We start from the raw sequence: 26,313 nt of genomic DNA, 5'->3' as shown, positions 1-26,313 counted from the left end.
ATGCTTGTTCAAGAGAAGGCAGTGGTCCGTGGGACCACTGCATGCTCTTAAAATATGTTTTTGCATGCATTCACAAAGAGGAAGGGGTCCCTGGGGGACCCCTTCCCCTTTGCAAATGGGTTACCACCAATTTGAAATTGGTAGTAACTGCAATTGTTTTACGACCCCATTCACAGTCACAAAACAATCATACATACCGCTGCAATTCAGTATTAGGAAGGGACGCCCTTGACACGCCCCTTCCTAATAACAAATCAGTATGTAGTGGCAAATCCAATTTGCGATTCGGTAACAAGTTATCAAATCGCAAACTGGACTTGATAAATACCGTTGGGCCGTCTGCGATCGCAAAAATGTTTGATACATCTGGCCCCTAGTTACAACAGGAGTCCTAAAAGAGAGAAGGTTGGTCTGGCAACCACAAAAATGCAGAAATGGCAGGGACATAACATTTAATGTTGCTCAGAGCAGAGCCTTGCTTTGCTAAAGACAAAGCAAATATCAACACTGGATAAAGGCGCAGAAAGGGGGTCAACAATGTGGGAAGCACACAATGACACAAACTTGTCCCAACGTCAGGCATATATCGACTGGGAGGGACACCTGGCTGCCAGAACATTACAGACTTCGGGAGGAAGGTCAAAAGCTGTCACGTTTAGATGCTCAATCTCCATGCATGAAGATGGAGGGTTTGCAGGTTCGGATGCAGGACCGTCCACTGCTGTTGTGCAGAAGATCCTCTCAAAGAGGCAGACTGACTGGAGGACCGATGGTCGTGCTCGGCAGCACGGAAAACCAGATTCTCTATGCCCAATCCAGAGCCACAAGAATGATTTGGGCCCAGTCGTTCCTGATCTTCTTGAGAACTCTGGGCAGGAGTGGTATTGGCGGAAAGGCATACAGGAGGCCGGAGCTTCTCTCAAGAAGAAAAGCTTCTCTAATGGAGAGTCACCTCAGAAACTCTGTTACACAAAATTGCTGACAAGGCGCTTTTTCTGCGGTGGCGAACAGATCTCATTAAGGCTCTCTGCACTACTAAAAGAGACTTTGCACCACCTCTGATGGAAACACCATTCGTGATCCGCTAGGCATCTTTGGTTGAGTTTGTCTGCTCTGTTGCCAGAGCATGCCAGGTGTTGAACAACAAGGGAAATGCCCTGATGTTCCAGTCATGTCCAGAGACATAGAGCCTCTTGACAGAAGGTCCATGACCCCAACCCACCCTGTTTGTTGCAGTACCACATGGCAGTGGTGTTGACCGTGAACACCTGCACCAATGCGAATCACGAATGGACCCCAGACCTATGGGAGCTTGTAGAGGGTCGCTGGGACTGTAAGAAAACAGTCAGGGTGTCCAAGATACCCACCCCAGGGCCCTAAAAAGTAGGAGTAAAGTACACCTACTACCCCAAAAGAGCACAATAGTCGTGATAGGGGGATTCTGCAAAAACAACAAACACCAGCAGTGCACTGAAAACGGATTCATGGACCTGAGGACCTGCAAAGCAAGGGGACCAAGTCCAATAGTCGCGACAGTGTCCAGGGGGGACAGGAGCCCAGGAAACCCCGGATGAAGGTGCAAAGAAGCTGCCTCCGGATGGAAGAAGCTTGGAATTATTGCAAGAACGAAGAGCACTAGGAACTTCTCCTTTGGAAGGAAGATGTCCCATGTCCTGATGAAGGTTGCAGAAGTGTTCCCACGCAGAAATACCGCAAAAAAGCCTTGCTAGCTGTAAGGGTCGCGGTAGAGGTTTTTGGGTGCTGCTGAGGACCAGGAAGGACCAGGATGTCGCCACTTGGAGGAGGAGACAGTGGAGGCGCTCAGCAACTCAGAGAGCCCTCACAGAAGCAGGCAGCACCTGCAGAAGTACCTGAACAGGCACTTGGAAGATTTGTGAACCGGAGTCCACGCAGAGTTACAAAAGAGGGTCCCACGACGTTGGAGGCCAACTCAGCGGGTTGAGCACTGCAGGACGGAGTGCTGGGGACCCAGGCTAGGCTGTGCACGAAGGAAATCCTGGTAGAGTGCACAGAAGCCGGAGCAGCTGCAAATCATGCAGTTCACAGGTTTGCAGTCTAGCGTGGGGAGGCAAGGACTTACCTCCACCAAACTTGGACTGAAGGGCCACTGGACTGTGGGAGTCACTTGGGTAGAGTTCCTGTGTTCCAGGGACCACGCTCGTCAGGATGAGAGGGGACCCAGAGGACCAGTGATGCAGTCTTTTGGTGCCTGCGTTAGCCGGGGGAAGATTCCGTCGACCCACGGGAGAAGGCAGGCGACCCCCAGAGCATGCACCACCAGGAAACAGTCGAGAAAGCTGGCAGGATTAGACGCTACAATGTTGCTGGTAATCGTCTTGCTACTTTGTTGCGGTTTTGCAGGTGTCCTGGAGCAGTCAGCGGTCAATCCTTGGTAGAAGTCGAAGAGGGAGATGCAGAGGAACTCTGGTGAGCTCTTGCATTCGTTATCTGAAGAATTCCCCAAAGCAGAGACCCTAAATAGCCAGAAAAGGAGGTTTGGCTACCAAGGAAGGAGGATTGTCTACCAAGAGAGTTAAGAGCCTATCAGAGGGAGTCTCTGACGTCACCTGCTGGCACTGGCCACTCAGAGCAGTCCAGTGTGCCCCCAACACCTCTGTTTCCAAGATGGCAGAGGTCTGGGACACACTGGAGGAGCTGTGGGCTCCTCCCCTGGGAGGTACTGGTCAGGGGAGTGGTCACTCCCCTTTCCTTTGTCCAGTTTCGCACCAGAGCAGGGCTGGGGGATCCCTGAACCGGTATAGACTGGCTTATGCAGAGATGGGCACCATCTGTGCCCATCAAAGCATTTCCAGAGGATGGGGGAGGCTACTCCTCCCCAGCCCTTCACACCTATTTCCAAAGGGAGAGGGTGTAACACCCTCTCTCAGGGGAAATCCTTTGTTCTGCCTTCCTGGGCCAGGGCTGCCTGGACCCCAGGAGGGCAGAAACCTGTGTGAGGGGTTGGCAGCAGCAGCAGCTGCAGTGGAAACCCCGGAAAGGCAGTTTGGCAGTACCCGGGTTCTGTGCTAGAGACCCGGGGGATCATGGAATTGTCCCCCCCAATACCAAAATGGTATTGGGGGGGACAATTCCATGATCTTAGACATGTTACATGGCCATGTTCGGAGTTACCATTGTGACGCTATACATAGGTAGTGACCTATGTATAGTGCACGCGTGTAATGGTGTCCCCGCACTCACAAAGTCCGGTGAATTTGCCCTGAACGATGTGGGGGCACCTTGGCTAGTGCCAGGGTGCCCACACACTAAGTAACTTTGCACCCAACCTTCACGAGGTGAAGGTTAGACATATAGGTGACTTATAAGTTACTTATGTGCAGTGGAAAATGGCTGTGAAATAACGTAGACGTTATTTCACGCAGGCTGCAGTGGCAGGCCTGTGTAAGAATTGTCTGAGCGCCCTATTTGTGGCAAAAGAAATGCTGCATTCCATAGGGATCTCCTGGAACCCCAATACCCTCAGTACCTCAGTACCATATACAAGGGAATTATATGGGTGTACCAGTGTGCCAATGAGAATTGGTAAATTTAGTCACTAGCCTGCAGTGACAAATTTAGAAAGCAGAGAGAGCATAAACACTGAGGTTCTGGTTAGCAGAGCCTCAGTGATACAGTTAGGCACCACACAGGGAACACATACACGGCACATACTATGGGCACTGGGGCCCTGCCTGGCAGGGTCCCAGTGACACAAGGACTAAAACAACATACATACAGTGAAATATGGGGGTAACATGCCAGGCAAGATGGTACTTTCCTACACCTGGGAAAGGAAGTCTAGGTCTAAAGGGGCAGGATGGTGCCAATGGGCAATTATGTAGAGCACAGGATCCGTGTGCAAGGTTTCAGGCCATTCCCTCAAGAGCACATTAGTGAAGGCTTCAGTAAAGGGAACCATGGGTTCAGATGAGCCCACTCCAGGTTGAAGTACCTCTGCGCATCACGGCTGCAAAGGATGCATCTTCCTCCAAGATGTGGCCAGCAAGGGAACTATGCCTGTGTCTGGGGAGGTGTCCAGGCCCCTGCAAAGCCCATCTTCTCATACAAGTTGTCATCTGGGTCCGCCAGGGGACCATACACATCCTCCTTATCACCTCCTTCAAGAAGAGGTGGTCAGTGAGAAAGTCCAGGGGATTGTTGAGGCTTAGACGGCGCCGGCACTTATGTCAAGCAGCATTGGGTCGGCGTCAGGGATGACTTGCTTGTGGTGATGTATTTCAGTTGTATCAGTACTCATGCAAAGATCCAACGTACAAATAGTGAAATGAGTTAAGGTACAGCTTGCCAACGACATTTCGATCCCTAAAGCACATTGCTTGGGATCATCATCAGGACTCAAAAGATTATGCCTGAGAGGAACAGGTATGTTAGCCAACAGGTAGCGTATAGCAGCTGAAAGAAAAATAAAGGTGGGAAAATGGGAAGGGAAGGGGAGCCGGTTAATGCACTACCTGAGCAAGGTAACAAAAGTTTGACTGTTGACACCTGGTCTAGGTCCCCGCATCACCTTAAGTTCTAGTGGGGTCACCGGAATTCACCCTAAAAGTGCCCGAGTACACACAGCTATTTCCCCCATTGACTTAAAGGAAGCCCTTTAAATCTGCAAAGTACTTTATTTTCCAAAGACTTAAAAATTCGCAACTCCTGTTGAACAGAAGCTACAAAGTTCATTATGATGTCTAAAGACTAAAATCGAATCTATTTCTCTAAATTGGTAGAAACGTAAGGGGTGTCCCAAGAAAGGTAACTATTAGACCCATGGCTCTAGTTTGGACCTGATAGGGGATTCCCTTAGATGGCACAAGGTGATTGTCAGTCCTGACCTTCCCCTTCATTGCTTGCCTGACAACGATCTTTCAGAGGGTGACCCGAGGCCAAAGGAAGTGATTGCACAGAGCAATACTTCATCCCAAGTGCCTGAGGATGCTGAACCTGCAAAGAGTAGCAGTAGGCCTAAAAAGGCATGCAAGAAGAAGAAAAAGAAGGCAAGGCAGACACCCTTAAATAGGGTTCCAGTAGGCCAAGGAGATTCTGCTCCAGTAAGGATAGACCCCAAAGTTGGCACTGTGGAGTCCCCTCTTACCCCAAAGATGTCCTGAGCAGTCAAGCAGCTGTCAAGCTACAGGGTGGGATCCCTGTGCTGACAGAAGGGCAAGTGGAAGAAGGGGGCCAGTCACAAGAGGTAGTGAACCCCCACTCAAAACAGCATGAGAAGTCCAAGAACTCACTGTCTCCCCTCCGGCAGCTCATCCATATGTCAGTGGAGAGCTCAGGGTGTGGTTTTGGACACACCTTTATGGCTGCACTGACTTTGGCATGGGAGGCAGACCCAATAGCCAAAAGCAAACTAGGCCCACTGACCCTGCTGGTCATGGTAGGGTTGCTCAACTCTTGTGTATCCTCACTGGGTAAGTTAGGAGTTGCCCTAGCAAACGTAGAGATAGGAGAGGAGAGTACCTCCCCACCCAGGCTAGACGGGAAAGAGCAAAAAGATACAGCTATAGAAAAAGTTAGTTTTAAAATGTGTCCTATCTTTGTGAAGATGGGTCAACTTCCCATTGGAAGTGTACTCCCCAGGAGGATGTGAGGCAGAGTAGGCACTGCAATAAAATAGCCAGTTTGCTTACTCCTTCCTCACCTAACAAGCCAGGCTTACTCTCCCAGGGGTGGGCGGAGTCTCCTGGGTGTGTTGGCTGGCGTTGTATAGCAAACTGGGCTTCTTTGCAGATGCCCCCACTTTTTGCACCCGTCTGAACTGCTAAATGCTGTTGTTTTTGACCTGTCAGTGTACTGAGGTCTGCTAACCAGGCCCTAGTACCACTGCTCTTTCCCTTAAAATGGTATGTTGAATTGCTTAGGCCAATTGGCAAGCACCTTATCCCCCAACCCCTGTAAGTTCCCAGTAAATGGTACTCAGGGTACCCAGGGTAAGGGTGGTAAAGGAGGTATCAGGGCTGCAGCACTAACTGTGCCACCCTGGTTACCCGAAGTACAAGAGAGACTGCAGAGCTGCCATGTCAGTCTACACAAGCAACCTGCTGCTCAAGTGAAACTCTGCCCACACCAGGTGCAAGCAGAGTCCCTGTTACTGCCCATGGACAGGTCAGTCACCCCTAAAGCAGTCCCTCTCTAGCCCAGGGTGCTCAGTTCCATGAGTGAGGGCATATGTGCCAGAGCATATATGACCCGTGCTGGCTTTTAAACTGCAATACTGGCCTGAGTAACCGGCAGTCCATTGGATAACATGGGCTGGCATCTGACCACTGCTTAGATGTCCAGCTTGGCAATGGCCCAGCAGAATTTCGTCATGTTTGGTACCAAACACTGTGCTTTGTAACCCTGAACATGATGCCCATGTTTATTTTTAAAAAGCAGATGCCCAGGTGGCACCCTTAGAGGGTGCCCACTGAGATACACTTTACTGTACTGTTTTGTCAGGCTCTCTGGAGCCGCTGCCGTCACAGACAGAAGTCTGACCTCCTGCCAGTGGTGCTAGCACCTTGGCAGGATGTAAGGCAAAGAGCCTCCCTCCCTGGCTAGTAAGAAAAGGATCAGGAAAGTGAGCCTGAAAGGCTTCACCCGCCTTTGATGTGCAAGTAGTTGTCCCCCCAGAGGAGGGCAAATCTTTCCTGCCCTGCCTGGCCAGGCCAGGCTGACGGGAAATTAGATATGCAGGAGGCGTGCACCTCCCTCAAATTAGCCATTCTTCTGAGGGTGGGCTAGGAGGAATGCACGGCCTAGGAAGGGTTCTCCCATCTTGACAGACCCCTAGAATAGTGGGTTCTGGGAAGAAAGTGACACACTCCCCACAGAAGTCGTCACTGCAGGGGTGGATTAGTGGCAGGGACAGTAGCCCATTGGCCAGGATTTAAGGGGCCCCCTGGCACAAGAACTTAGCTCTGACCTGGACAAGAAGAAAGAAGCACAAAGAGATGCCTTCACCAACAGGACCAGGACTCCAGCCATAGAGTGAAGAAGAGGGCACAGAGGGACTTGCAGAAACCAGTACTTGAACTGTGGGCCTGGCGTGTGCTAGTGGTGAAAACTTGTTGGTCCCGACCAGAGGGACCCCCGTGGTCACCGAAACCCCAAGGAAGACTCCCCTTACTGGTGGCACCAGTACCTGCAAATTGCAGGAGTAAAGAAGTGCTGAGGACGAAGAACTGCGACCCAACGGGCTCTGAGTGCCTGGCTCCAAAGAAACTGGGTGTCCAGCATCTAAGGAGTGGGAGTGAAGCCCATGCCAAGTTTCAAGTGTCTATTCCCTACCAAACGCCCTGCAGCCACGGGAATGCTTATGGACCACCATTGCAGGTACCAAGGCTTGTTTGCCGCCTGCACAAAAACTGACGGCCACACAACGTTCACCGACTCCAGAGCACGCCCAGCATAGAGACATACATCGCCAATGATCCCCCTCCTGTGGGTTTGCAGCCTGAAGAAAGTGACTTCGACTGGAGCAGCAAAGTAGCTTTGACACGACCAGCCCAGTGATTGACAGCTAGGAGCTACCTCTGCACCCAGAGCCACCGGACAAAGTGGTGAAGATCTAGGCATTGAATCCTGGTCCTGGCCCCCAAAAGACCTCTACATCCGAAGGGTGGAGTGTGAGTCCACCCCCAAGTCCAGTTTTGCATGGAGTGCAAAACGCACCAGCCACTGCGGACCGTTCAGCACCAAGGACAGCCAAGTCACCTCTGAAACGGGACTCCCTGGGCAAGTTAACAAAAGTTTGACTGTTGACACTTGGTCTACGTCCCCGCAGCACCTTAAGTTCCAGTGGGTTCACCGGAACTCACCCTTGAAGTGCCCGAGTGCACACTGTTATTTCCCCCATTGACTTCAATGAAAGTCCTTTAAATCTGCAAAGTACTGTATTTTCCAGAGACTTACAAATTCACAACTCTGGTTGTACAAAAGCTACAAAATTCGTTTTGGTATGTAAATTAAGATTAAAACCTATACTATATTCCTAAATTGGTGTCAGATTTGTGTTGAATCGTGTCATTTACTGATCGTCCATCTTGGTAATGTGAAATGCATTACAAATGTTCCTCTAAGTAGCCTGTCCGCTCTTTGCCACGAATCTGAGGTCCACTACTGTGTATTGTGTTGGTATTCCATGGTAAGACTACCTAGTCATACCATATAATACCTTCCCCTAGCTACATGTACTAGATAAGGCGTGTTCTGAAGGACATATAGGAAACGTGGCAGGGACATCATTTTAAAGAGGGCTGCTTTGCCTAAATGTGAGAGAGGCAAGGATATCTGATGTTTGACATCCTGTTTCAGTCTCATCAATGGGGGCAGGAGGTCTTCATTGTAAAAAAAGACCGGGGTCTGTAGTGATCAATATACCCAGGTAGTGGAAGACATTCTCTGCCACCTTCGCTTTGCATTCTCGTGGCAGACGAGGCATCTTACCCTGAAGGAGACACCAATTTATAGTGTAGCCCAAGTGTTGACCAAATATTGTACAAATTTGTGTAAGTCTAGAAAGTGAGGCATTAGGGTCCGCTAGAGCAACACATTGTTAGAGTAATTAATAAACACTGACATATTTTAGAACATGACAAAGCACTGAAATTGATTTGAGGAGGTAAACCTTTGTATCTATACCATATTGGAACACATTTGCGACATGGAAATAAACTCAGGCTAGCATATTGGTCTAGTAGTTTGTGTCAAAAAGTCAAGCTTAAGGACAAGCACACACCCAAGTCTTGGGTGTTCCAGTTTTATCATCATTAATGTTACATCCAACTAGAGGCACAGAAATTAGACTAAGGTGGCTCTAGCAATGAGGTACATCCTATCTAATACCCCTGTGAAAAAAATTCAAGATCAAGTATCAACAAAAGTAAAAGTCTGTATAGATGAGCTTATATCGACAACAGATATCCGACATGTTAACTTAAGTTTAAAAAAAAAAATGTTGCGGCAAATTAGCATTCACCAGCACAAATAAATAATCATGTGAGCAGATTAGGATTAGAAAGAAACAACTTTGTTTCTTTGATTACAGAAATCAAGCGTGTGTTTACCACAACAAACTGTTCCCACTGCAGAAATGTGCAGGGTACTTCAAAGTAGGGAAAAAAGTGCAAGAGAGGCAATATTTTGCTCGATCAACCTCTATTTCCACCCAGTGGCCAATATAAATAGTGCAACATCTGTTCAATTAAATATCCCATAAATCATTTAAATGCTTTCTAGCAATGGTAGTATGATGGAATCAAAGTTACTCAGTATTTTTCAGCTTCCCTCTGTGAGAAAGGGCCTCTTTTTGACATGGTTAGCCCCCCACTTTTTGCCTGATGTTGATGAGTCCTAGAAATTGTAATGCCCAGGGCCCCTGCTAACCAGGTTCCCTGGGCCAGAGCTCTTTCCTTAAACCTGTTCTGATGCATTGGCAAAATTGGATACACCCTTAACTACCACTATAAGTCCCTAGTAAGTGGATACATATGTACCCAGGACATGGGGTACTAAGTGTAGGCCCTCAAGGGCTGCAGCACTGATTGTGCCACCCTTTAGGGCCATGCATCCAGGCTGAGTGTCCTGGTTCAAACCTAAAATACAAACTCGACATGGCACACTGCCTGTGTGCCCTGTCCACTATACACTGCATTTACTATGGTTAAGACACCCATCTGGCAGGCCTTACAGCCCTAAGGTAGGGTGCTCCATATTATATGTGAGGGCAAAGCTGCATGAGCAATATGCCCCTACTGTGCCCTTGCCACACCTGGGACATAGTGAGTGAACAGAGCAGCCATTTGAATACATGTGCTGGACACTGGTCAAACACAAGATTCCCAGCTACATGATGGACACTCTGAACCCCGGGTTGTTTGATATTAAACTACTCGGAATGATAAATCAAAACTGGTGCCAGTATCGGAGTTATCCCTAAAATGTCCCCAGGGGTCACCTTAGAGGTGCCCCCTGCAAAAACTAACTATTCTGGTTCGGTTGCTGACTGGTCCTATCCAGCTGCCACCTCCAGATAGCCGATATACAAACCTTGTGGGGGGAGCCCTGCCTCTCTGGTTTGTAAGACAATGCCCTTCCTTTGTGGAGGAGTTAACACCCTCTCACTCAGGAATGTGCACTGTCCTGGCGGTAAGCTTCAAAAGGCTTACCGCCCTTGAAACTCGACCCCCAAGCCTGCTGCTCGCAGCAGATGGCATCCCCCTTTGCAAACCCCCACTTTTGGTGGGAGCAAATACAGGAAACCTAACAAAGGGTAGGGGGAGTGGCCTCACCTGGCATGCACCACCCCTAAGGTGTTGCCTGCGTGGTGGACCCACTTTTTCATTTTCCTCCATCTTAGATGGAAGGAAAATAGCTAGTTAGGGCAGTGACCCTTCCCACAGGAGGTGGTCCCTACAGTGGGTGTAGCCACCCAAATGTAAGTGACCCATTGGACTCTACCAGGTTCCCCCTAAAAAAAAACACTAAATTCAGTATTTAGTGGGCATCCCTAGACCACATAATCAGATTTGAAATAACAAAGACGACTAGCCCAAAGAAGATCCAAGGCTCGAGAACTGTAGCCTTACTGCACAAAAAAAAGGCGCCAAACCCTGCCTACTGCACCCAGGACCGACAAACGTTGCGGCAAACGAGCTGGTCGCTGGACTGGCCTTAAGAAACCCAGAGGACCGCCAGGCTTCAACAATCGCCCAAGATCTCCCTCCAGAGTGGGGGTACCAATCTGCAACCAACAAAGAACCAAAAACCCATTGAGGGTCACTTCACTGACCGGCCGATATCTCCTGAACCGTAAGTCGCAGCCAGAGCCAACGACAACCAGGACAAACGTTGCAGGTGTGCCAAGTTTGGTGGTACTGCGCCCTCTGCTGGCCATACTGTACCAATACCCTGGGTACTGGTCAGCTGACATTTGACAACAAGAAAACCAGCTCCCCCAGAGCTGAAAAAGGATCAGGAGGAAGCCCCAGTTGAGGGACTTCGGGAACACACCGGACCTTCCACCAGAGTGCCCCCATTTTCCTGTAAGTAGCCCTCAAAGAGGATTACCTCCAGCTCCAAAGGACTCCATTGCGTACAGCTCCTGGATCCCCAACTCGCTCTGCACCCGGCCGCCCAGTGCCCTACAACAAGGAACCAGCTGTGTCCCAAGGGTCCCTCAACCCTTGCGACCTCGACAGCACAAGGGGACCCCAAGGCACCACCTTTAAATCTGTGAGAACCACCCTTTTCCAAGTGGTCCCCCTCAGTGGCCCTGCCGGAACTAGGAGCCGCCTGAACCTCCCCAGCTGGCACAGTGTGCCCACCGACGACCTAGACCAACCTGCAAAAGCGGAACTTGGTAAACTCGCTGTGTGATTTAATATGCATTTTTAAAAGTGACTGCCTATTGACTCCTATGGTGCACAATTATGCACAGAAAGACTGCATTTATTAAAACTTCCAAAATCCATATCTTAAAAAGTACTTAACCAGTTTTAATAATCCTAGTCTTAAAATGTATATAAAAATCTGAAGTATTTTTATAAATTGGTCGAGTTATTCCTTCAAATGTGGGAGATGCATGATTGATACTGTGAGTACAACAAATGCTTTGTACTTCTCAAAGATTAGCCTAATTGCTCGACCAAGCTACTTCAAAGATTAGAACATTAGGTGATCTATTTTTGCCTCTGGAAACCAACTTGTGGTTGCCTGGACCCCCTGTAGAGTGTGCCTAGCTTTGCACACAACATAGAGGGCCAGCCTCCTACACCCTCAAATAAACCAGTGGGTGTCAAACCCCTTTCAGAGGGCCACGGGTCAAGTAGGGGTTACTGGGGGTTGAGGCCTTTTACTCCTGACGTCCCAGGGCCTCTCCTACTGTGGATTCTGAGCAACTGGGCCAAAGTGCCCCTTCAGCACTTGAGGGTCAACACTGATTTGCATATGTCTGGGTCCCAAATGGAATGGCGTGGCGAGAAAAAAACCCAATGGATTTAGGTCCAGAAATGTGATTGGGGTGAATGTTCGACATTGTTCAGCATTCCATCCATCAATCATCGGTTCTTTTTGCAATGAACACCTGGTGAAGGAAGTAGCCTCTCACTGCTATGAGGGCAACACTTTGGGATCCTCCCAGTCTAACAACACTGCAATCCATGAGACAGGATGGCACACATGCATGATCTGTGTTTGACTATGACAATAAAAATCAGTATTAGGGATCCAGACATCAGTACAGTTGGACATTTAAGGAATGGGTGCACGTCCATTAACATTTGGAGGACTTTTCCATCCTAGCAGCGGGCAAACCCAACCCACTGGCTAACTATTTCTCAAATATGACAGGGCAGATAAAAGAAATTTCATTGAAATGTACTTGAACAGCCATTTACAGCACAAATTATTGGTTCACCCCATGAAAGCTAATGAAGCCACTGAGCAAACCTAATCACTAATTATTACTATGTCAGTTCATAAGAATTAAAAGGCTGTCAAAATTGATGTAATCAATTACAGATATCCCGTCTGTCAAACTAGGAAACAATGTAGTTCCTAATTTGTATGTCGACGCTCGGTTTGAAGCTGTTGATGTTAATATTTATCTTGGATTCAAGACACCCCAGGGCTAGCTAATAATTTCCCTTCTTTGGTGACATGGAATTTGGTATAAGCCTACAAAAAGCCAGCATCTGTTCTATTATGCTTTTCCAAAAAGCGCACAGCATAAGTTCACACAAATCAGACCTTTGAATAGCTCTAAAAGAATCCACTATACGTGGGTAGGTTGGTTAATTTAAAAGTCAGTTCTTCAGCTTCGTGCGGAATTCAAGATGAGAGGAGGCTCTGATGTGGATTTGGAGGTCATTCAAAGCTTTAGGAGCAATGTGGGAGAACACCCATCCTTCAGATCTGCTTCTGTGAATGGGTAGGATGTTAACATGTATAAGTCCTGCAGAGCAGAGGTGTCTTGGTGGCTGGTGGAAGGAAATGCAACTGTTCAGGTGGGTGGGGCCTCAATTGTGCAGTGCCTTGAATGTGTGTGTGAGGAGTTTGAAATGAGTGTGTTTGTTTATTGGGAGCCAAAGGAGCTCCCTGAGGTGTGGTGTGATGTGTGGGAGGTTGAGGATGAGTCTGGCTGCTGAGTTCTGGTTGGTTCGTAGCCTTTTGCTGAGATGCATGGTGAGTGCGGCGTAGAGGATGCTCCTGTTTACCAACTTGCTGGGGAGTAGGGCTTGAGTGACGGTTTTTCTGGTGGTGGTTGAAGATCTTTCTCAGCATCTTCAGCGTGGGAAAGCAGGAGGCAGCAATGACGCAGACTTATCCAATTTGCGGTCAATGATGTTTGAGGTTCTTGATGTTCCTGCCAGAGGGATCATGCATTCTCTGAAGAGGATAAACCTGAGCGATGAACCTTCAGGCACTCTGCATAGGAGTTTGATGGCTTCTGAGGATTAAGGTGCCAGATTGACAGCTTCTTCTATCTGTTAAGAAGAAGATCCAGCGGAGGGTGAGTTCTTGGATGCCGATCTCAAGCAGGCACCTGAAGAGGCTCGACTGTGTGAAATCATGTCAAATGCAGCAGAGAGATCCAGGAGAAAGAGGGCTGCTGTGTTTCTTCTGTATAGGATCAAGAGACTGTTGTCTATGGTAGCGATGAGTGCTGTTTCTGTATTGTGACTGGCCTGAATTCGGACGGCGTGGTGTTGAGGTTGGTTGTTGCTGAGGTGGTCAGTGAGGCATTGGTTGATTAGATTCTCTAAGACTTTGGCTGGGTATGGTAGGAAGGAGATGGGCCTGTAGTTGGAGAGAGTGGCTGGGTCAGCAGATGGTTTCTCGAGCAGGGGCATGATGGCATCTGTTAAGCCACTGAGAAAGCCACTGTACTCAGTTTTTGGAAATTTGTCCCCTAACAGACTCAATGAATATCAGTTTTTTGGGTGTATTCTTTAGTGTTACCAAATCTATTAGTAAAATTATACCTGTGGTGTAGAGGTTTGGCGAAAGACCAAAAGACTAGTTGTCAAGGGTGAGAAATTGTGTTCATTTCATACGTTACTGTAAGACAAAGACCTCTTGTGGTAGTAGTCAACATCTAGTGGTGGATGAGACTTGGCTAATGAGCATTTCCTGGAAGTGTATGAACAATGAAAAGGTTTGAGGCAATGGATTCAAGTAACTGTCAACCCCTGCCTTAAGGGTTTATTGCAGTACTACCTAATCACCCCCAAGACTTTAGTCTAGCTTTTTGAGGCAACATCTAAGTTGCTTTCTTTAACTTTCTACCTACCAATGCTCTAAATGCACTTTCTGTTCCTCTAGGTTATGTATGACAAGCATGAATAAGTTCAGGAGCTAAAATAATTGAATATCACTACATGTTCCCTATTGAATCACACAGGATACACATAACAAAAGCTTACTAATTTCAGAGATACCCTCAACACAAATATCACCCCGGATACCTTTTTGTGCTTCCCATATTCTTATCTGGCCGAGCTTCCCAAACATATTCTGAACTGGGTCGTTCTATGCATTCCTTTACTCCCCACCTAGGTGCACTTCACAAATATCTCTCAGGGTACTAAGTAATATTCTGCAATCTATCCTATTGAAGATTAAAGGAACACATATCTTAATAGGAGCGGAGTAACTCTGCTTTCGCTACACTCTTAATTTTATCACCCTGGGAGTGGAGTAACTATCGATTCCTAGTTAAACCATATCTGAATGGACTACACATAAACAAGTAACAATTACTGAACTTACAAAGTCAAACACCATACCTTTGGACTTGTAATAGCTAGTAATGTTATTACTGTATGTTGATAATTTGTAAATGTTCGCAAGGATGCGCCTGGATACCCTCACGAGTGATAGGTGTGCCATACTAATTCATGATTGATTGATTATGTGAAGGACAGTTATTACATATTTGCACACCATCTGCCTTTTGGTGGCTCAAATACTTTAATTAGAAAGCTTCTGTTGTTGGGCATGATGAAAATAACATGGGAAATCAATGTTATTAACATTGTAGAAGGAACATTATCTTAATGACATAGACCTGTACTACAAGACAAAACAAAAGCTAAGTGCTTTACGCATTTAGGGCAGGGATGTGGAATTCCTATCACCCGACGCCCGGGACATCTTGTTTGGGGTCAAGGGCAACAAGTTTTTATATTTACTTTGTCCTTGGGACAAGTAGGCCCAACCCTCTGCAGCACAAACCCTTTGGCTGCCTGTTTACAGAGAGTGGAACTCTCTGCAGTTGAGGTAATGTGTTTCCAAAAGATAATGCTGTTCGAACTTGTATTTATGGTTCATTATTTGAAAGCCTTCATTATTAGGGTGAGTGCTGTAAATAGATGTTTTAAGGTCACACTTCACTACTGACGTTGGTTCCAGTACAAAAAAAAAAAAAAGTGTATACACATGTTTGAAAAGTTTAGGCTATGAGGCTAAGTATAATGCTCCCAGAATGCTCTCTGATTAGATGCAAATGAAGTGTCATTTAGTAAAATGTGTTGATGCATGCTAGTATTTCCCAAAACTATTTCTAATGGAAAATCAGTGTAACAATTTTCAACATGATTATGGGAAGCATGAAAATAAACAAACACTGACAAAGCCAACTGATCTGACATATTTTTATAAGTCTTTTAGTTTCATCAATGTGTGTCTTGTTTTGACATGGCTTTTCTAACACTTTATTGTTGTGGGAGCTACCAGGCCCTCAACACTGTAACAAACACTGGCAAAAAAAAAAAAAAATTCAACTCTAAAAGCACACGTTGCCACCAGTGGCATAACAAAGGCCCCGCAGCCGCCCTCCAGGGGGCCCCTTCAGCACAGCACCTGGCCTGAGTAAGTCTGGAGAGGGGGCTCCTCCATGTTCTTTGCAAAGGGGCACCCTCCAGTTTCGTTACGTCACTGATTGCCACTGTAGTTCCTGACACTGAACAAAACTACTTTGTGTGCCAATATGCTCCTTGTGGAAGAGCAGAATGCGATCACTCACAGTAAAGCCAGCCGAAAGAGAGAGAAATAGAAGTTTAATAAAAACAAAATGTCTTTGTTAACACCAGACCTAATTAGGGACCAAGACCCGCATGTAGGTAGCTTTTTGTATGTCGCAAACAGCGACTTTCGCTGTTTGCGACGTGCAAAAAGCACATTGCGATGCACAAACTCAATTTTGCGATTCGGTAACCTGGTTATCGAATCGTAAAACGGGTTTGTGTTCCCTTCCTAATTGCGACTCGCAGTGCAATGTAGGATTGTTTTGTGACCGCGGGAGCAAACCAATCGCAGTTTGCACCCATTTCAAATGGGTGCTAACACTTTCGCTAAAGGGAAGGGGTCCCCATGGGACCCCTTCCCCATTGTGAATGTCACTGTAAACATTTTTTCAGAGTGGACCACTGCCTGCTCTGAAAAAATGAAACGAAAACATTTCATTCTTCGTTTTTGTAATGCATCTCGTTTTCATTTAAGGAAAACGGACTGCATTACAAAAAAAAAATAAACTGCTTTATTGAAAAGCAGTCACAGACATGGTGGTCTGCTGTCTCCAGCAGGCCACCATCCCTGTGAGGGCCGCCATTCGCAAGGGGGTCGTAAATTGCGACCCACCTCCTGATTATTCATGAGGTGGGCATTTGCGAAGCCCTTGCAAATCACAGATGGTGTCAGGGACACCATCCTACATTTGGATTTGCGACTCGCAAATTGCGAGTCACTCTGACTCGCAATTTGCGGGTCGCAAATCTGAACCTACCGACATGTGGCCCCAAATTCTTAAAGAAAGTCACAAAAGTGCACCCATGGTATATGTCGTACCCCTATAAAATATTTGTGAACTGTATTTTAGCATGGGTAAATATGATGTGTAGATTTGCTCATGTGAAAATCTATTGAGCATTTGCAAGTTCATTTTCCCTTCAGCCACTTTCTTCCCAACCCTGGAAGAAGTTCTAATTCTGCCATTGTCAGGAGTAAATGTCCAACCTTTCTTATTATGGGAAAATATTAGAGAGAAGCTGGTGAAAATCTTTAAAACATGCAGGTTAGTAGGTTTTCAGACTCAAAGGCATTCCAGCCCTGGAACTATTGCTTACTGCTTCCTCCAGCCCCAGTGTGCAGATCTGCAGAAAGGTGGCAAAATAAGGAAATTGCTACAGTAGGCATTGAAACTGCAAGTATTCAAGCCCTACTAAGGTAGTAGCCCTGGCATAATCAGAGAGGCTATTATCAGAGCTCTTACATAATGAGATTGCTGCCATAATTTGTCGCCACACTACATGGCACCAAAGGGACAAGTAGATCTTTTTACAGGACAAGTAGATTTGAGAAGCAACCTGTCCCCTGGAAAAGTAGATATTTTAATAAATTCCACACCCCTGTTAGGGACATGCCCAGTAGGAAATGTGCGCTATTATGCTTATTGCAATAAAACTATATTGAATAAGTTAGACATCAACATAAACACCCTTCTTCGACCCCTTATTAGAAAATGGCATTATCCTAAATAACAGTTTATATCCAATACTCACTGTAATTTGATAATGGTCATGTCAGGTAAACAACAATAATATTTTGCTCCAACAGTGTAAACCAGCAGCCAACCTAACACATTAGACATAACATATCATATACATCCTGCACAGTAGAGGTATGTTACACAAGTGGCTATCAAGTATCTCTAAACAGTGTCCAGGTACCTAACCAGCAAAATAACATAAGTACTACTACTGCAGAATAACAGAACCTGTCCTAGCCTCAACATCACTGTGCAGTCCAGGGTTGCACTAATTGTGTCTGAAAAGTGAGCACAGAGGCCGCACACGTGACCCAGCCCTCAGGCCTCACACTCAATCCTCATGATTAGATTTCACACAGGTGCATTGGCCAATTCTAAAGGTTGAAAGAGGAACAAAATCACACATTAAGCACACAACTAGTTTTAGCATTACATCATTTTATATGTTCGTACCTGTTCCCAGCTGATCTCCTTGGTCTCCTGCCAGAGGTTAAAGGTTATGGCATCAAGAGGAGAAAGTGAGAAAAGGCCTGTTAGTAAGAGGTTAGTGCGTGCTCTAAGGAAGCAAGGCATGTGTAGGCAGCAATACAGACAGAGGAGGAAGAAGAGCATTGAGGAAAGAGAGTGAGAAACAGATCGGGAGAGAAAGGGATAAAGTGAGGGTGGGAGGGCGTGTTTGCTAATTCCTTGTCCTTTTGGTGATGTTGCATGACCGATGATAGTACTGGCTATTGTCTGCTGGTTTTCCAGTGGCAAGGGCCCTTAAAAGGGTCAAGCCTTGCAACCTTTCACACCCTCACAAAGCATGCAGTCATTAATGTGGGAAGGCCCTATGGGAACAGGTCTGGCGACTTTCCATTAATGCTTGTGAGTATGGTTTCTCATTTCAGATAGGTTACTTTGGGCATGTGAGTATATCTCTGCCTGTGTACTAATTATGGATTTTCCCAATGGAAAGAGCCCTTAAGATGTAGGAAATTAGCCTTATTGCTTTCAATTTTCCCATGTATGTTTCGGTGGGTTACAGCTTGATTACGGTGTGCTTCATTTCACTACTCTGCAAACTTCTATCTGCTATTTGCAGGTTTTCCTTAGGAAGGTGCTCTGCACTGGACGACTTGAGATTTTCCATTAGACCCTCTGTTGTCACTGGCAACAGAAAATGGAGTCAGGTTGAAGGAGGAGAGTGAGGAAAGGAAGGAGAGTGGTGAGGATGTCTGTACCTGGGGGAAGAAGGCAGGTCTGAGGGAATTCGGAAAAAGTTGGGTTAACTAGAAAAGGGACAGGTGAAGGAAGGAGTAAAAAGTGGAAGCGTATGAGCATGAGGTCCCACAAGAGATGAGGGATGGCTTTAAGAAAGGATAACAGATATAAAGGAGGGCCTGAGTGAGGAAGTATGGGCAAAATGGGGAAATGTAGAGAGAAAAAGGAGGGAATGGATAAAAGGAGAAAAGGGCGACAGTGGTGGTAAAGATAACATAGGTGTGAGGGGGAAGGCAAGGGAGAAAGGAGAAGGCTGAAGAGAGTACTTGAGTGAGGAAGAGAAAGGAGTGAATGAAAGGCAAAAGAGAAAATACGAGCAATAGCTAAAAGAAAGGGAAATGGACAGAGGACAGAACAAGTAAAGCAGAGTGGTAAAAAGGAAGACATTAAAGGCGTAAGGGGAAGCAACAGATCAGTGGTAAAAATGGGTAAGTCAATAGAGCTAGGAGCAGACTGGATATATCAGCCATGCATTCTGAATCCATGGCAGTTACTTTCTAAATACAAGATGAATAAGCCACTTACCTTCAGTAATATGGATTCCGGTGACTGCTTTAGCTAATCACTGATTGGTTATCTAATGAATCTCCCCTGGCGACAGAGTAAAACCAGAAAGCTTCTGTAATAGCTCCTGTGCACTGAACGGAGGCACCATCAGCCTCTGTCACAAATCCACCTCACCTTCAGACAGGACAACACTGCGCCGCATATAGGTGCCAACACTGATGTAAATTGTCTTCTATTTTTCCCACACTCTCTGTCAAAAAGCGTGGCTCACAATACTGAGTTTGAATGGGTAGGGTGCAAAAACTAACTTGGAACTTTATGATCCAAAAAGTGCACTCCACATATTAGGAAGACTGGTGAGCAGGCAATGAGAAACCTGCAATAAGAATATCTACCAGAAAGAGGGTTTTACCAAAGGTAATTATCTTATTTCTCTGAAGGATATTTCTAACCTCAGGCTCCTCAGCTTATGAATCCGCACCACAGCAGTGTTCCCTTCCGAGAGTTGTGCCTGAGGAGTGGTCATACATCCCTGCAGATGCAAGAACTGATACAGTAGTGCTTAGAGAAAGTATTGAGAGGTGCCCATGTAGCTGTATGGTAAAGGTCTATAACTGTAAAACCCCATGCTAGGTTTGTTGTGGCAGTTTTAGCATTATGGAATAAGTCTGAATACCCTCAGGAGGAACCCTTTTGGCCAAGGCATAATACAGATAAAAACACTAATGACAATCGATCTTGATAAGTTCTGTGCTGGGGTGCTTTTCCCTTCTTTACATTAAACATCCCTATAAACAGTTCTTGATTATCAACAGTGTTTCTTTGTCCCATCAATATATACATTAAAAGCAAAAAGCAGATCCAACCAGAGTAGCATCTACTCTTTCATCGGATATGATGGAGAAAAGAATGTCAGAAATATGACAGACTGCCCCAGATGGAAAGGTAACACTTTTGGAAGAAAAGATGTACAAGCCTTGATGTACTAGCTTGTGAGGCAAACAGTTATAAGGAATATATGAAGGCTGAAAAGACAAGGCATGCAGCTCACTAACACAACTTGTAGAAGTTCTGGCAATTAGAAAAATGTTTTCAGGGTAAAGATCCTCAGAGGATTACAAGGAAGTAATTTGTGTAACAGCCTATTCCTCACTTAATACCACTCTTGTCAAGCAATATCAACAATTCTATAGCAAGGATACTAGCAGGGTTCTCCGATGCTGGGATAAGGAGTGGGTGAATGCTAAGAGAGGTGTACAGAAATGCAAGGCCATACCCAGCTCCCCCCATGTCAACATAGGTCTGAAGTGATCAAGCACCAGTAGGGTAGGTAATGTCTTATTTGGCCTGCTACAAACCCTTGATTCTAGACGACGAAGAGAAAGAGGATTGATGCTGCTGTCCTAGACCCTTGGCTCTGCCTCTAACACCAATAAAAGTCAGTGTAGATTAATGAATGGGCTGCAATGGCTGTTGTTGGGAGACAGCGAGACCCCTTGTATAAAATTCCACCACCTCCTGTATTATTGGTGGAATTGGAGAGCCAAGGTAGTGAGCTATAGTTCACTCCGAGCTTTTAAAAAGCTCCAGATATGGAATGGTCTTTTCTCCAAAAAGTCTGCTCCCATCTCATGGCATAGCCATTAATGAAGCATGGATGTCTCAAGAAACTCTTCTGGCAGACATCTAGATGTGGAGTCTTAATATCACCAGTGCCCACTGCACGAGCAACTGAGTCTGTGGTGCCCAGAGCAGAATGTAAAATCTGCGTTGGTCTTCAGGCAGCACAGGAAAATCCTCACATGCCCCAGAAATTGTGACTCTATTGACTCAATAGGCAGACAGGATTCAAAGAATGACCTGCCAGAGAGCACTGTGAAACACTTGCCTACCCACAGCCTCAGTTCTTCTGGATTCCCATCTGAAGGAAAGGAGTAAGGTTTCACCTTTCATACAGGTGTCTGTAGAAAGGTTCTATACAGTGGGATGCATGTAAAAACACTTAGGGGGAAGGACAAGCAAGATATGAGGTATAGAGGTAAATCATGAGACGATGCCACAAGTGGAACATACTAACTTCGCCATAAGTTAGCAGCGGGGGAGGACCTGGTGGCTGATATTCCAAAACAGCCCTAGTCAGGTCAATGGGGCCAGAGGCCACACTAAAGGCAGCTGCAATCCTTTAACTATCTGCAGCATGACATCTTTGAAGTCCTCACGTTGTTGCAGAGTCGATAATGACCAAGGGAACTCAAGGCAGATCAGCTCCAGGTTTGGCACCAAAAAGGAAGGCAAGTCCAGTGTCGGATTTTTTGGAAGGGTGACTGTGAAATCTCCATAAGATATGGGGCGTCTGGACATTGAAAAACTTCTCTTTCGTTTGCTATGTTTCTTTTTTGACTAGCCCCTTGACTTTGCTTGAAGACACTGTTTGACTTCCACACTATGAAAGCTTTCGGGTGCATCAGGGAGTATATGTCAGATGACTTGGAATCATGTTTAGGTCCGAGACACCACATGAAGACGTCATGTACATCCACACCTGACATCTGCTTCCGACACAAAAACTGTGTGAAACCAGTTGTATTTAGGAGCAACATCCTTGCACTCTGCCAAGAAATTGCTTTTTATATGTTCAAAAACGCGTTTGTAAAACACCAAAACTGGGAGGAACCAAGCTCCAGACCTGCATCGAAGCACATAGAAAAAGAGGAACACCCACAGGAACATACCCTCAGAGGCTTTCCAGGCATACTCTGGTGCTTGAGGACACTGACAAGGAGAGGAATCTGCATCTATAAGTATTTATAGGAAATGTGGATGCTGAACAGTACCATACATTCCCACTCTTCAATGCGTATCCCCAACAACAGCAGGTTCACACACTGATGACATTTCATGCAGCAAATCACACTGTGGTGTCATGAGTGTACAACATGCTTACCAGTTTATAAGACCAAGGGCTAACGGACCATTAGACATTTCCATTAACTCTAAAACAATTCTCAACTAAAGATAAGTTAAAGAAACTGTACAATCTTTGTAAAGGAGCACAATACTCCTTCTCTTGTATTGTGGGGGCCAACCTTTACTTCAATTACAGCCATACAAGACCAGCTTTAGCAAAAGACATGCCAGTGGGACTGAGCCTTTCAGGAGGATAGCAGACAGCCATAACACAGGGTGTTTACACGGGTACGCACGCATTTCTCGGAGACCAAACTTTGAAGCAGACTGACCCTTCTCGAGACACAGTCATACCAAAGGGAACAGTGTTCAAAGGGGATAGGTTCATTCCACAGAAAACTACCCTCTACTAGAGATACAACTAGGCCACAGGGACCTGTTCTTTGAGGACAGACACAAGTTGGGACGTCAACAGTGAAGAAATCTCACTACCCTAGATGTTTACTTCGGAGGAAACATGGTGGGTGATTATATTTGGTGCACATTTCTGGAGACTAGGAAAATTCACTTGTTGACCTCGTACTGAATCAGAGACAGGCCAGAATATGATGCACCCATGCAGGGTGATCGAAAAGGAAACCATGAAATTATTAACTCCTTTTGATGCATATGTGACAAGCTTCAAAGTGATTAGGTACATATTCAGATTTACTTTCCTGTTGGAATGTAAAGAGAATCTAATTTGGGACCTGGAGAGGAAACTCATCCCTTCTTACGTTCAGTGGAAGATCAGTTTGGACTTATTAAAATTGCTGCTTGTTCATCTGGATAAAAGCTTAGTTGAAGGGAGAACAAATAGACTCATACTGAAAAAAGGTAACTGCATAGAATATAGATTTAGGGCCAGATGTAGCAAGATATGCCTTTGCGATTCTGAAATTGCGAGTCGATGCAACTCTCAATTTCAGAATCGCAAAAGCATATGCAGAATGGTGTCAATATTCATGAGGTGGGTCGCATTTTGCGACCCCATAGCGAGTCCCTGCACTCACAGGGATGGTGGCCTGCTGAAGTCAGCAGACCTCCATGTCTGTGACTGCTTTTTAAATAAAGCAGGTTTTTTTTTTCATTTTGCAGCCCGTTTTCCTTAAAGGAAAACGAGTTGCAAAATGAAAAAAATACCAAAACCATTTGGTTTCGTTTTTTTCAGAGCAGGCAGTGGTCCATAGGACCACTGCCTGCTCTGAAATAATATTTTTGTCGACATTCACTAAGGGGAAGGGGTCCCCTGGGGACCCCTTCCCTTTTGCGAATGAGTTACCACCAGTATGACACTGGTGGTAACTGCGAGTTGCTTTGCAACCGCATTCGCGGTCACAAAGCAAGTCTGAATTGCGATAGGAGTCGCAAATAGGAAGGGAACACCCCTTCCTATTTGCGAGTCGCATTCACAAATTGCGAGTCGGTACCGACTCGCAATTTGTGAATGTGCATCGCGGGAGGCCGTTTGCATGGCGCAAACTGCGATTTTCGCAGTTTGCGACATGCAAACGACTTGCTACATCTGGCCCTTAGTCTTAGGATCTGAAAATGAATCAGTGCTTGATGTGCGACTCAGAGGGGACAGAGTTTTGCATCTTCAAAAAGAACCTGGGTTGCTTTAAAAAAGAAGCAACAATAGATCCTCAATAATGAAGAAGGCATATTTATTAACTGGTGTTAGAATAGTGCCCATCATCTACATTACAGTGACATCTTGAATATGGAAAAAACAGAGATGGATTTTAGAAAGGATATAACTCATGTGACACCAGAATTGGGACAGATTAGGCTCTTTCTGGTCCCTAAAAATATTTCATAATTTACTTTTTTTGTTTAAGCTTTTAGATAGACTTGGCTGAGCTTAGTTTTATGTGGGAGGGAGGGTTGTTAAGAGTAAGTTGCTTCTTTGTCCATATTATCATGGTATCCTCACAGACACTGAATCCCATACACTATATTTCACTGTTTAAATAAATTATGTAAATACCACACAAGGCGCTTGACTAATAAAATTTCATGCAACAAAATAGACCCTGAGAATGACAACAATCACATGCATCCACTGTTGTTTATTTTAGACAGAAGAAGCAAAAGGCATAAACATACTCTGTGGGGCCATACAGCTTCTGGGATAACCATCCTGGGATGTGTTACATAAGCTGCCCTTCAACGACTAAAGAGAGGCTCCTCCTGTGTTCACAGGGGTCTCAGTCACATTAAGAGGCTCCTCCTTCAATGAAACACAGCTATACAATAGGGACTATGTGTGACAGGAATACAGCCATACCAATGGAACTAGCCTTTATAGGGCATTCAACCATACCACAGAGACTGGCCTTTAGGAGCACGGCTATCACTTACCGGTTTGGTGCTGGCTGTCAGAGTCTCCATTTCCTCGTGGGTCATCCAGACGTTGCTGGAAGACTGCTTCGTCCATCAAATTATCAAAAGCAGCAGAAATGCAACATAGAACACAAAAACATCGTCAAATAGTTTATTCAACCTTACTCACAGAGCTGAAACAGATCAAGGTAAATGGAGTTGCCTGTGCATGTACTCAGTCTTTCCTACAGGAGGGACAGTGTTGTTTGTATGTGTACTTTGTGCCTCTCCAAGAGGGAGGACTGAATTACTTTGTATGGAGGACTATTTATTTGTGGAATCTCAGCATTTTGCATTGGGGTTCTGCAGAGTACTGGTATACGCTGCTGCTTGTGACAGCAGTGTAAAGTTACTGAATTTTAAACCTATTTCACCTTACAGATATCTAAACTAATTCATGAACACCGACTACCTTCGCCCACAAATAGGATTTCAGAATATGTTTGAAGAGAAAACATTGGCCCTCATTACAACCCTGGTGGTCTTGGACCGCCAGGGTTTTTGTGGCGGATTTCACCACCAGCAGGCAGGCGGTGAAATCCCTAGTATTACGACCGCAGCGAAAGCGCTGCGGTTGCACCGCCGGGACCGGCGGTTTACCGCCACGTTGGTCCCGGCGGTTTCAATCCCCCAGCGCTGCACAGGGGATTACGAGTCCCCCTACCGGCAGCCTTTTAAAACGCTGGCGGTACGGGGAGTCGCGGGGCCCCTGGGGGGCAACTGCACGCGTCGCACGGCCGCAACACCGCCGGCTCCATTTGGAGCCGGCTCCTGTGTTGCGGCCAAGATCCCCGCTGGGCCGGCGGGGATTTCCTGATGGCTGCGGCAGGAGTGTGGCTGCATTGGCGGCCGCCCGGCAGTACGATATGGGCGGGTGGCTTAAGCCACCCACCAAGGTCGTAATGAGGGCCATGGTCTTTCGTTTTTTTAAACACAAATGTAAATCCCCTTCTAAAGGCACATTATTAATTGCCTGTCCTTTTAAAGAGATCCAATTTAATAAAAATAATAAAACTGATGGCTTTTATGAACTGCTGCATTTAGGTTTTATAATAAAGCTGAAAAAGGGTATTATATTAGATGTTAAACACCATCGAATTTAATAATAATTAACAAAAACCTGATGGCTTCTGACTATTAACTGCTAAAATTAGTTTTTATAATAAAGCTGAAAAACTCCATACATAGAGACAAACAACTCTGGTCTTTAAAATCACAGACCGCTGTGCTATCACATGGGGTACTGTTCAAAAAGGGTCTGAAGCAGATAATTTTGAAACATTTTAAAGATAACGAGATTGTATAAACTCATGTCCAGACAAGGTTCTCTCTACATTTCTCTCAAGACAGGAAGGTTATTCATGAACTTAGTAAAGACACTCATGGTGACGAACCCGGATTACAAGTTAGCATGTATTCCTTCTTCATGATGGGATCTTTACCGAGAATCATAAGCACAGGATAGAATGGCAAGATCCCCCTTTCCATGTAGAGAGAAACAACATTACCAACGTTTGAGGACGCAGTGATGTTAGTTGGGTGTCTGGTCTAGAATCCAGACAGTACTGTCAAGTAAATGTGTGAAATAATTTCTCTAGGTAGGTATCCTGAAAAAATCAACAGGGATATTTTTAAGTACAACT

General features: G+C 45.8%; 1 protein-coding gene across 5 annotated transcripts in view; it reads right to left on the bottom strand.

The window, feature by feature from the left end:
- Positions 1 to 26,313, bottom strand: part of PPFIA3 (PTPRF interacting protein alpha 3) — a 400,966-nt gene that overhangs the window by 56,179 nt on the left and 318,474 nt on the right. For 2 of the 5 annotated variants that reach the window (XM_069200870.1, XM_069200872.1), the window contains 2 exons: positions 24,650 to 24,712; positions 18,023 to 18,049 (listed from right to left, as the gene is read on the bottom strand). In XM_069200870.1, coding sequence (XP_069056971.1) covers positions 18,023 to 18,049; positions 24,650 to 24,712 — 90 coding nt within the window. Of the gene's footprint in view, positions 1 to 18,022; positions 18,050 to 24,649; positions 24,716 to 26,313 lie in introns of all 5 variants that reach the window. The other 3 variants (XM_069200869.1, XM_069200871.1, XM_069200874.1) reach the window with 2 other exon arrangements.

This window comes from Pleurodeles waltl, chromosome 7, assembly GCF_031143425.1.
Source record: "Pleurodeles waltl isolate 20211129_DDA chromosome 7, aPleWal1.hap1.20221129, whole genome shotgun sequence".
Lineage (NCBI taxonomy): Eukaryota > Metazoa > Chordata > Amphibia > Caudata > Salamandridae > Pleurodeles > Pleurodeles waltl.
Note: the sequence above shows the minus strand (reverse complement) of the source record. Positions and strands in the feature narration are given on the sequence as shown.